Source organism: Halichoerus grypus, chromosome 1, assembly GCF_964656455.1.
Source record: "Halichoerus grypus chromosome 1, mHalGry1.hap1.1, whole genome shotgun sequence".
Taxonomy (NCBI): Eukaryota; Metazoa; Chordata; class Mammalia; order Carnivora; family Phocidae; genus Halichoerus; species Halichoerus grypus.
Window position 1 is genome coordinate 81,327,618 of NC_135712.1, and position 12,099 is coordinate 81,339,716.

A 12,099-nucleotide genomic window follows, 5' to 3' on the forward strand; every position below is an offset into this window, starting at 1 on the left:
ACCCTTCAGAGTCCAAGTTAACACTACCTCCTCTGCTACCTCCGTTGTTTCAATTCTGACTGCACATTAGAATCTCATGGGGAGCTTTCATATATACCAAATCCAGGGTCCACACCAAAGTTCTAATTTAATTGGTCTGGGAGAAGGCCTGGGGGCTAGGATTATTTAAAAGGCTCTTCAGGGGTGCCTGGGTGGCTCAGTCTGTTCGGTTGAGCATCCGACTCTTGGTTTCGGCTCAGGTCATGATCTCATGGGTCGTGAGATCGAGCCCTGTGTGGAGCCCCATGTAGAGCCCCGTGTAGGGCTCCACGCTCAGTTGGGAGTCTGCTCGAGGAGTCTCTCCCTCTGCCCCTTGCCCCACTCATGCGTGCGCTCGCTCTCTCAAATAAATAAATAAATCTTAAAAAAAATAAAAAAATAAAAGTCTCTTCAGATGATTCTAATGTGCAGACAGGATCGAGCACCACAGATTCTGCTCCCACTAGAAGAATCCTTTCTTCTCTGAACTTCACAGCAGTTTCTTTTCAATGGCACTCACCAAAACTTTAAAAACAGATTCTACATTTAATTGCAATTATTTAACATATATATTTTATTTGTCCAGCTGGGCCATAAGCTCTTTGAGGACAGAGCTGTGTTTGATTCATCCTCAAGTCTCCATCTGTCAAGGGACATCTGTTTATAGCACCACCTATGCTCCTGGTGCTTTTCTGGAGTAATGCATAGGAGCCCGCCGGGCAGCAAATTATCATGAAGCCTTCCCTGGCCACCCACCTAAACTTGCAGTCTCCTCCTCCCCCACCTCCCATTCTTCCTTCCCTAATTTGCTTTTTCCCCTTGGCACTTAGCACATGCTCTATGTTTCACTTATTATCTTCTTTATTGTCAGTCAGTCTCCACCCACCCTCCATGAGGGTAGAGATTTTTGTCAGCTTGGCTCACTGCTGTGAGCCTCAGAACAGTGCCTAGCACATGGTAGGTGCTCAATAAGTATTTATGAAAAGAATAAATAAATATGTTAGCCTATATGTAAAAAGAGGTTTAATCCCTTTCCTCTATACCAGTGAGTTAGTTTTTTTGGTAAATACTTGCAGTCATTTATTATAAAGCCTTCCTTTTCCAGTAAAAGTTATATTTCTAACATAAATGTGTAAATTCTGAATTCATTATGTTTTACAAATATAGTCCTATTTCTGAGAGAGTCTGCAGAGGTTCTATGTAAGCCCTGGAGCAGGGATCATGGCATATCTGGAACTGTGTATGCAAATTGGAGCAGAGGAACGGGGTCTGGGATGGTCAGTTGAAGCTAGAGAAACCTGAACACTGGCTTGCTCTTGCACCATTAGAATTCAACTCCTAGGTGTTCCAGAGGACGATGACCGTGATGATGGAGGAGTCCAAGAAGAGCAGGTAGAGGCGGAAGAGGAAGGTGTCCATCATGTGGCTGAACTGAACCCGCAGGTCAGCTAGCTGGGTGCTTGTCAATCCTGAAGCCCCATTCAGCTCTGCCTCTCTGGGTCCCAGCTCCTTCCCTACCAACTGCCCTGGCTCCTTCGGTCCTGTAGGGAAGACAGAGACTCAGCCATGAAGTGGGAAGGAGACAGGATTGGGGAAGTGGGGGGACTGGGGAGGCTGGGCCCAGTGTAGACAGTATAGACAGTGCAGATTTTCCTTACCAGGTAGGTGAGTGGGCATGAGGCCTGGGCCCACATTCTCCTTCCAGAGTGCAGTGGGGCAGCATTTCCTTGGGCTGGCCCAGTAGAGGAGCAGAGGGTGGAGCCACCGAGGCATGGGTGGGGGCTGGCTGGTGGCCAGGTGCAGCAGGTAGGTGATGAAGATGGTCTCCAGCAGGCTGACCGCCATCAGGGACAGACACAGGGCAAAGTAGACACCTGGGATGGGGGTGAGGAGCATGCATGAGAGAGGCCCAGAAGAACCAGCAATCCCCCCTTTTCTCTGTCTCGCACAGAGAGCCCTTTCTGAGATGCCTGCTTTCTCCCTTCTGCCTTAGCTGTCTGAGCAGGTCTAGCAGTGTCTACCTTGCCTCACCCCCCCCCCCACTTTCCAACAGTGAGGAGGTGGGCGTACTGATGAGGGGGTGCCACCAGCAGGAAGTAGTTTGTTCATCATGAGCAGGAAGACGTTGTAGCCCAACAGAAGGGTTATCTTGAATGGGGCACGATTCCTGCTTTCTGCCGGCAGGTAGAAGCTGAGGGCATCAATGGCGATCAGAAAGCTACTGGGCACTAGGAGGTTTATGACATAGAGGCTGGGCCTGCGCCTGATGGCCACCTGGGGGGAGGAGAGAACCAGGTGAAGCTAGGACTGAGGGGAGCCTGGGGGATGATTCCAGTCCCTTTCTCCCTCGGTGTCCTCAGCCCAACAGGAGCTCTTTCTGGGGCTGGTTAAGAAGCAGCCTTCACATGACTAAAAAGACTCTGCCATATCCACGAAAGAAAACCTATGCCTGAGCCGGCAGGTTCAGAAAGAGGGCTGCTCTGGGGGCCTTGGGAGAGAGGAAGGCTGTGAGGGTTGTAGCACCCAGTGGCTTTCTGGTCTTGGGACAAGAAGTGAGAGGCTCAGGCATTTGGAAAGATCTGATGAGGGAGATAAGGGGGACAGACACGTCTCACAGTCTCTGGGCTTACGTAGAACATGATTCGGTCAAAAAGACTGGAGCCCACAGACAGCTTTGGGGTGGCCTTGTTGATGCCCAGGAGCTCCCACTCCCCTTGTGTGCGGACAATGTCACGTGAGGTGTCCACTGTCTCCCACACTTCCTTTTCCATGCCCAGCAACATGTTTTCCACTGCAGAGGGAGACAAACATTAATTCAACACACTGTTTAGCACCTGCTCTGTGTGGGGCTCAGAGAGATGAGCTAGAAAACTGCTTTAGCTTCCTCTCTCTAGCTGCCCAGTAACATGGCTTCCTCGCTCCTCAGTCACCTCCTTTCAATTCTGGGCTTTCTCAGAAGTCTTGTCTCCTCCTTAGTTCAACTCCCCCACCCCACCACCCACACACCCCCGATCAGCAAATACTCCACTGTCCCTTTTTAGGCATTTAAAAAGATAACCTTGCTGTGTGTGCTGTTTTGTTGCCCCACTCATTGATCTCATTTTACCCCATCCCGGAACCCCCACCTCAACTCACCTGTGTAGAGGAAAGAGCTGAAGGTGAGTATGCAGTTCTGCTGGTCAAAGGGGAAGTAGAAGATGTCCAGGCTACAGATGCTGGTCACCCGCATTGGTTTGTTATACACAATGTGACCGTCATTGGTCACATATGCAGAGAGGCCTTCCGGGGTCTGATCCACATCCATGCTAAGTGGTAGAAGGGGAGAGAGGCAGATGCTTTGGGTTTCACATCAGCTTAAGCTTCTCTTTTAAGGTGGGGCTTCCCAACATTACTCACTATGGCCATTCTGCCATCTTTTCTGCCCATCACTTTCTCATTTCTAGAAGAAACATCTTCTAGAAATGAGAGACAGTTGATGAGCCATGATTGTGCTCCTCTGAAATAAGTTTTTGGTGGTCTCACTGAATGGGTTTCCCCTCTACCGCCCTGGCCTGCCCCTTGCAGAAGGGTCTCTGCTCCAGCTTTCCCTAGCCCTGGTACCCACGATTCCACGATGAAGATGTCTGGGAGCCACAGGTTCTCAGTTGTCACAGTGAGTTTACTGATGGCACCACATTCTTCTGGATCCCAGCTGATGAATGGGTTATTCCAGATCTAGAGCACAGAGCACAGAGGGATGGTTATGGCTGAAACCTGGAGCTAGTTTATGTCAGCATATACCCTTCCATACACACACCCACACACACACACACATACATATATACACGTGTATGTATTTTTTTTCTAAATGTATGTACTACAGGCATATGATAAAATTTAACCATTCCAGAAAGGTGTAACGTAAAAAACAAGGTTCTCCCTCCTCAGTTCACTCCAGCTCAGCTCATATCCCCAACTCAGTCTCCTTATTAACAGTTTCTTGGGTATCTTTCTAGAAAAAAAAATTAATACATGTTCCAGCATTCATTTTTACTTACATAGATAAACTCATACTTTGCACATTGTTATGCATGTTACTTTTTTTTTAAAACCTCATTTCCTTTTAAACTCTGATTCCTCTTCTCTCCTGGTGATAATGTCCCCCTTGTCTAGCTAACAAAGTCTTGTTGGCCCTTCACTTCACACTCAAGGGAAATCGGAAGCTGGGTGCTGGATACCTTTGGGCCTTGGAGCTTACTTAGGGGATTTCAATGGTACCTCCCCCTTCTTCCTGCATTTTCCATCTATGTCTTTCAAAGTTGTTTGGCAGCTCAGAAAGCTATTTGTCATCAGCATGGGCCCTATTTTGGTTGGATTTATCTACTCCCTCAGGCACTGCCAATTTCAACAAATGTGATTTTTGCAAACAAGCCCAGAAAAAAGGGGAAAAAGAGGGAAGAGAACTAAGCTGGACTTACGTACCAACTTTAACCACAGAAATGATGTCAGCAGCTGAAGTTGTTCATCCTGACAAAAAGAAGACCTCATTCAGGATGATTAATGCCCTGAGATCAGGTCCCAGCCCAGCGCTTGACTTTGTTTCCTACGTGGTCTCATGGGACTGTTCAGCTTTTCAGTCACAAGTCTCAAAAGAAACGTGGGTCCAAAAAATGCAGGTTACCTGGAAAATGTAGGGGGAAAGACAGCACGGGGGCCCACTGGAAATATGTTTTATCTGCCTATAGGGACAGAACTCAGGACAAATATTCCCTGCAGAAACGTCGCTGCCGTGTTCCCCTTCACGTCTCTCCATCCCATAGGATGGACATCTGACTTGTAGAGCATCTGGGGATGGATTGCTCGCCACTGGACCAGTGCAAGGTTGGGTTGCCAGGGGGAAGACTCCTTGTTCCCTACTAGCAGCCAATGGAAAGAGTGCAGGAGTCAGAACTCACCACTTCCAGGATGGCAGACAAAGTGAAGGAGATGTTGACCTGAGTGGGGATGCTGTAGTTGATGACCGGACGGAAGTCCTTCTGGTTAAATATAGTCTGGAAGGCAGCAGGGTCCACCCCGTGCTGGTCAAAGCCTGAGCAATTGATGGTGAAAGTGTTTGACCTTCTTGTAGAGAGCAGAGACCCTGTGAGATGGGAATAGGACTTTTGTGTGTCCTACGTAAGAGGAGTACCAGGGCTGAGGCCTGAGAGCCTCTCTGCAGAGAAAGAAAATGTGGACACGGGGTGAAGCACGTGAGCCCCTCCTTCCTGGGCCAAGACTTCTGAAATCCAAGCCCTTCCTGCCAGGGCTGGGGAGCATGGGCTGGTCTGGTAGGCAAATGGGGGAAGTTGATGTGATGAGCTGAACCAGGGCTCAGACCTTTCTTCCTGTGCTTTACTCCCATATAAAGCCTCCCCAAATTTGTATGCAAACAGCCTCTCTGGGGAGTCCTAGTCCTTCCGTAGTCCCAACCCTGAAGTTTTGGCTTTTGTTTGACCATACTGTTTTCTTTCTAGCTCTATTTTGACTTATTCTCATCGTCACTGAACAAAATTTCCCTAAAATTTTGTTTCTTAATTACCCCTTCCTGCTTTCATGTTTTCCCATTTCCTGGAAGGAAAAATTTGGGAAGAAGTCAACCTGAGTGCAACCTGAAATATGTGGGGACTTACTGTTGCCCTGAATGTGAATTTATTGGCTACCCACTATGTGCTGCGCTCTGTGCCCTTCTCCAGCTCAGTGGCTTCCTCTAAGACCCATGGGAACCAGCTTCATGGTCACCATTCTGAGAGGATCTCACTGATCATCTACCATGTGCTTGGTGGAGCCAGGCAATGAAATGTAGAAGCCCTTTGGCTCCTCTGACCCTCATCCCAGCGACAGATGACTGTGTGGTTATTCCTGTAACTACAGCCCAACAAGTCCTTGTGCCTCGTCCATTACTCCCCCATGCCAGCTAACTCATAAGGTACATCTCCAAACCAAGGAGAAACACATCGCAAGGGAAGAAAATGTTGTCCTTTCCCCTCTACATCACCTCCTCTGCAAGATCTTTCTGAGTGAGGTGGGAAAAGAGCTATGTTCCTGTCACCAGGACCGAAACCACCCTGTTCATACTTACTATGTCTTGGTAGAAAAGAAAAGTTGGACACTGTAAAGGAGTGGCATTGGAGAGGTGGCAAATGGAAAGACAGTTCAGTAGATGCCTAGGCGGGCAGATGAAAGAGGGGCTGTGTGTACTAATCAGTGAAATGGGGTTTTTGTCTGTTTCCAAGGAAGCCATAACATAGATCCTACAGAGAAAGAAAATGTTTAACCCAGTTATTTTAGATGCTTTCTAGTTCTGGAGAATGAGAGGGTTTCTGTATTTTGCCCAGAACAGCATTCCCATCTTTCCTTGTTCTTGCCCCATCTTACCTGGAAGCAGAAGGCTGACAGTGAGGCAGAGGAGGACTCCCCCCTCCACAGGCCACCCCCCTTCCATCCTCCTCTTCTGGACTCTTCTCTGGGGACACACCAGGAGCCCCCAAACTCTTGAGCTTAAAGGAGCTCAGACCATACCTTGGTTCCTGGTTTTGAATAGTGCTCATGACAGGTGACCACTTCCTGGTGAGAGGCTGTAGCCAGAGAGGGCACAGCAGAGTGTCCTGCTTTGTCCCTGTGCTGGTATGCCTTCCGGGCTCCAGGCAGGGGGGATGTTAGGCCTTCAAGACCAGGCGAAAAACACCTGTTTAGCAGCCTTGTCTAGATGAGTGGTTTAAATCTGAGTTCCAAGTACTTTTTGGGGAAAATGGGGGATGTGGGAGATCGGGCAGGTAAAGCCATTGATAAAAGTCTCATCAGGTGCTTCTGGAACTAACTATGCCTCAGAGAAAGTGCATGGATCATTCAGAAAGGGATGTGGTGGAGACACCTGCTAATTTCGCAAGGCAAGAACATGTAATTATTTTGTTGCAGACCTAGAAACGTATCCTTTATCCACTTGTGGACATTAGGGATTATTGTCAATAGTGAGTTAAAAGTATTGAGAGTAAGCTTCTTTTTCATGATGTAAACCTGACTAACAGACCTCTGCCCCCACAGCTAGCACAGCTCGTACAGATCTGCATCATCCCTTGTTTGCACTATTGGGACATCTTCCTAAGGTTTCCTCTGCTTGGGGCGCCTGGGTGGCTCAGTCGTTAAGCGTCTGCCTTCGGCTCAGGTCATGGTCCCAGGGTCCTGGGATCTAGCCCCGCATCGGGCTCCCTGCTCCGCAGGAAGCCTGCTTCTCCCTCTCCTACTCCCCCTGCTTGTGTTCCCTCTCTCACTGTATCTCTCTCTGTCAAATAAATAAATAAAACCTTAAAAAAAAAAAAGGTTTCCTTGCTTGGTTTTCTTTTCTTTTCTTTTTTTTTAAGATTGTATTTATTCATTTGTGAGAGAGAGAGAGAACGAGGCAGGGGGAGAGGCAGGGGGAGAGGGAAAAGCAGACTCCCCGCTGAGCTGGGAGCCAGATGTGCGGCTTATACCAGGACCCTGGGATCATGACCTGAGCCGAAGGCAGATGCTTAACTATCTGAGCCACCCAGGTGTCCCTCCCCAGTCCAATACTTCATTTTGCCATTCCCCTAACACAGAACTCTCCTGCTCACCCTTCCTTATCTAATGTCTCTGAAGGCCTACAGCCCTGGGGCCATGTGGGAATATGTGAGTAAGAAATCACTTGATGAGCTTTTTGAAAATACCTGCACTCATGGCCTCCCCGACCTCTATGGAAGGGTGTGCGTGTATTTAAAGCTCCCCAGATGGTTCTGACACACTTCATTGAAAACTTTTGGGCTGGTCTGTGTTACCATACCACAAACAGGATGCTGATATTGATATATATACTCAAGATAGAGAACTTTAGCACCAGGATCCCCACATTTTCCTTTTATAGCTACAGCCACCTCCCTCCCTCCCTAACCTCCCGCTGTCTGGCAGTCATTCATTTGTTCTCCGTTTCTATAATTTTGTCGTTTCAAGAATGTTATATAAATCAAATCGCACAGTATAAACTTTTGGAGACTGGCTTTTTTTTTCACTCAGTGTAATTCTCTGGAGACCCATCCAGATTGTTGTGTGTATCAGTATGTATTCTTTTTTATTGCTGACTAGTATTCCATGGTAGGAATGTACCACAGTTTGTTCAACCACTCACCTGTTGAAGGTCTTCTGAAGTTTTTAAAAATTTTTTAATTTTGTTGAAGGACTTCTGAGTTTTTTTTTTTTTTTAAAGATTTTATTTATTTATTTGACAGAGAGAGAGAGAACAAGTAGGCAGAGAGGCAGGCAGAGGCAGAGGGAGAAGCAGGCTCCCCACTGAGCAGGGAGCCCGATGCGGGGCTCGATCCCAGGACCCTGGGATCATGACCTGAGCCAAAGGCAGCGGCTTAACCGACTGAGCCACCCAGGTGCCCCAAGACTTCTGAGTTTTAAGGGAAAACACTTATTTCCTCTACTTCACTCACAACACTTTAAAAAAAAAAAAAAGATCGATTTATTTATTGGGGGGGAGGGGCAGAGGGAGAGGAAGAGAGACTTTCAGGCAGACTCCCCACTGAGTGCAGAGTCTGATGCGGGGCTCACGACCCTGAGATCATGACCTGAGCCGAAATCAAGGGTTGGACACTTAACTGACTGAACCAGCCGGGTGCTCCCACAACCAAACTGTGGGCTTTTCCCTCCCACCAAGTAATTCTGACACTACCCTTTCTGGCATACTCCTTGGGTTAAGGGCTCAGTCCCTCAAGACTGACCCCCACTTCAGGTGCCAGTTGCAAGTCAGGGCCTCCTGTACTTCTGACCAACTGACAATAAATTGGGGGTCCCCACAACCCCCTCTTCAGATTCAATTTTTTGCTATAACAGCTCACATAACTCATGGAAACATTTACTTCTGTTTACTGGCTAAAAAGTTTATAATAAAGTATACAGATGAACAGCCAGATGAAAAGGTACACAGGGTGAGATCTGGAAGGGCCCTGAGGGCAGGAGCTTCTGTCTCCATGGAGTTCCAGCGTGTAGATGTGTCACCAACCTGGAAGGTCTCCAAACTGCATAGTTTAAGGATTTTTTATGGAGGCTTCATTATGTAGGCATGATCAATTATTAACTCAATCTCTAGCCCCTCTCCCCTCCCTAGAAGGTGGGGATTGGGGCTGAGAGTTCCAAGCTTCCAGTCATACCTTGGTCTTTCTGGTGACCAGTCCCCATCCTGAAGCTATCCAGGAGCCTACAAGGAGTCACCTCATTAGAACAAAAGATGCTCTTATTATCTAGGAAATTCCAAGGGATTTATGAACTCTGTGTCAGGAACTGGGAGCAGAGACCAAATATACATTTTTTCACAGAGTTGTTTATAGTTTTTGTCTATTACATGTATACCTGTTATAAATGTTTGTCTACAGGTTTTTGTGTGAACAAAAGTCTTCTGGAATAAATACTCAGAAGTAGAATTGCTAGATGGTATGGTATTTGCGTGTACAGTTTTTAAAGAAATTGCAATACTCTTTTCCAGAGTGGCAGTACCATTTTACATTCCCACCCACAACGTATGAATGATCCAGTTTCTCTGCATTTTTCAGGGTTTAGAACTTTGGATAAGGAAGGACTTCTGAAAATAGGACCCTAAAATCACAAACATAAAGGAAATGATTGATAAATTCAGCATTAAAAAAATGTTAAACTTATTTTCATTAAAGGACACTAAATGTGGGGCACCTGGGTGGCTTAGTCGGTTAAGCATCTGCCTTCGGCTCAGTTCATGATCCCAGAGTCCCGGGATCGAGCCCCGTATCGGACTCCCTGCTCAGCAGTGAGTCTGCTTCTCCCTCTGTCCCTCACCCCACTCGTGTTCTCTCTCACTCTCTCTGTCTCTCTCTCAAATAAATAAATAAAATCTTAAAAAAAAGGACACTAAATGTGAAAAGTCAAATCATAAACCAGGAAAATATCTTTGCAACACATAATTGACAAAAGAATAGTAGAAAATACATAAAACATGCCTATAAATGAATAACAATGACAAAAAACCCTATCAGAAAAATGGACTGAAGGGACGCCTGGGTGGCTCAGTCATTAAGCGTCTGCCTTCAGCTCAGGCCATGATCCCAGGGTTCTGGGATCGAGCCCCGCATCGGGCTCCCTGCTCAGCGGGAAGCCTGCTTCTCCCTCTCCCACTCCCCCTGCTTGTGTTCTCTCTCTCGCTGTGTCTCTCTCTGTCAAATAAATAAAATCTTTAAAAAAAAAAAAGAAAAATGGACTGAAGACATGAATTGGCACTTTATAGAAGAGAAAACACAAACAGCCAACAAACAACAAAAAGGTATGCACATAAATACAGGGAACAAACTGCTGGTTGCCAGAGGGGTGGGGGTTGGGCAAAATGGTGAAGGGGAGAGGGAGGTACAGGCTTCCAGGTAGGGAGTGACTAAGTCATGGGGATGAAAGGCACAGCCTAGGGAATAGAGTCAATGGTACTGTCACAGCGTTGTATGGTGACAGATGGGAGCTACCCCTTCGGTGAGCAGAGCATAGTGTATAGAGTTGTCAGATCACTATGTTGTACAAGGTAACGTAACATTGTATGTCTGCTATACCTGAGTTAAAAAAAAAAGAGAGAGAGAAAATAAACACTGAGATGTGAAAAGGTTGTGAGAATACCCCTGGATGCTGCTAATGAAAAGAGAGTGGGAAGCTGGTAGAAACGACAACTCAAGAAGTTAGAAACATGATCAAACATTTGAGGACAGTAACATATCCAGGGCCAGTGGGCTGGGTTTTTTGTTTTTTGTTTTTTTTGAGAGAGGGAGAGTGCACAAGTGGGGGAGAGGGGCAGAGGGAGAAGCAGACTTCCACTGAGCAGGGAGCCCAATTTGGGGCTTGATCCCAGGACCCTGGGATCATGAACTGAGCCGAAGGCAGACGCTTAACTACTGAGCCACCCAGGCATCCCATGGTCTGGTTTTTATAAACAGTTCATAAATTTCCAATGCACACTCTTAATAGAGGTTTACAATAGAAACTGGAGGAAAAGGAAATAAAGTTATTATCACAAGGGCTACTATTTATATATATCTTTTAAATGGGAGAAGGATGGCAGGAACCAGAAGCACCCCCTCCAAAACTGAAATACTCCTAATGTTCCTGATGACAAGTCTAAGCTCGTACTAGCTTAAAATGTTTCTCTTCATTTGTAGGTCATATCTTAGACCACAAGGCTCACCTCAACCCTAACATATGAACAGGATGTTCTTTTGCAAAGGATATTGTCAATTATAATGATCTTGGCACAGAAAACCTAAAGTCACATTTCAATAAGGTAGAAAAAAATTACAAAATGACATCTAGAGAAATATAAATGTGGAGATGGGAAAGGGAAAAGAAATGATGCAAAAAGTGATCTTAAGAAATTTGAAATTCCTCAAAGATGTGGTAAACACTCTTCATTTTATGCTACTGGCAAAAGTCAAGCACAAGTTTCTGCATGAGAAATATGTTCCGAGTAATGGAAAGAAGGAAACACATGAGAATGTGCAAGCAGAAATGCCTGTTGGTGTATAATTCACATCTCTAAGGACTCAAAGGTAAAGTTGATGCATAAAAATGGGTTGCTAATTTTCCACATGAGATATGGAAAAATAAAATAAAATATACCAGGATGGGATAAAGGGATTACACCTAGGGATAGTAAAATACTGATTCTTGGTTGGCTTGCATCCATGCATACATTTAATCATTCAGTGAGTCTGTATGAAGCACCCATGGTATGTCAGGCAAAATACCATATACTGAATTATAAAAATGAATGAGACATTGTACCTGACCCACACGGAGACACACACTCTCTTAGGGGAGGCAGATATATAAAGAAATCTCTGAAATGTATTCACCTAATTGAAATATAATTCAGAAATTTGTCTTTGGTATTCTTTTACTTCCCTTTTCAACCTCTGTCAGGATCTCCTGAGGGCCAGCTGTTAGAATCCTTCCCAAGATCATAGCTGCCCATGAAGGTGTAAAGTACTATTAATAAGGAACACTTAAAAAATTAGGGTTTTTTTTGATAGTAAAAATAATACA

The 12,099-nt window shown here is 46.0% G+C and overlaps 2 protein-coding genes across 5 annotated transcripts in view; one reads left to right on the top strand and one right to left on the bottom strand.

The window, feature by feature from the left end:
* Positions 1-12,099, top strand: part of ABCC5 (ATP binding cassette subfamily C member 5) — a 171,412-nt gene that overhangs the window by 44,789 nt on the left and 114,524 nt on the right. The gene's annotated exons all lie outside the window — the stretch shown is intronic.
* On the bottom strand, positions 1,357-6,503 carry LOC118554733 (5-hydroxytryptamine receptor 3C-like). The gene is made up of 9 exons (XM_078062310.1): positions 6,363-6,503; positions 4,953-5,118; positions 4,480-4,524; positions 3,623-3,732; positions 3,154-3,323; positions 2,649-2,809; positions 2,085-2,292; positions 1,677-1,892; positions 1,357-1,559 (listed from the first exon to the last, which is right to left on the bottom strand). Exons 1-9 carry the CDS (start codon positions 6,476-6,478, stop codon positions 1,357-1,359), a joined length of 1,395 nt encoding a protein of 464 aa, XP_077918436.1. The 5' UTR covers positions 6,479-6,503.

Excerpts from the sequence above, each read along its gene's own strand:
- LOC118554733 (XM_078062310.1), bottom strand. The coding sequence starts at position 6,478 with ATGGAAGGGGGGTGGCCTGTGGAGGGGGGAGTCCTCCTCTGCCTCACT. Across the intron at positions 2,293-2,648 it reads TTGACCGAATCATGTTCTAC|GTGGCCATCAGGCGCAGGCC; the intron begins GTAAGCCCAGAG and ends TCCTCCCCCCAG. Across the intron at positions 1,893-2,084 it reads TGGCACCCCCTCATCAGTAC|GTGTCTACTTTGCCCTGTGT; the intron begins GCCCACCTCCTC and ends CCCCCATCCCAG.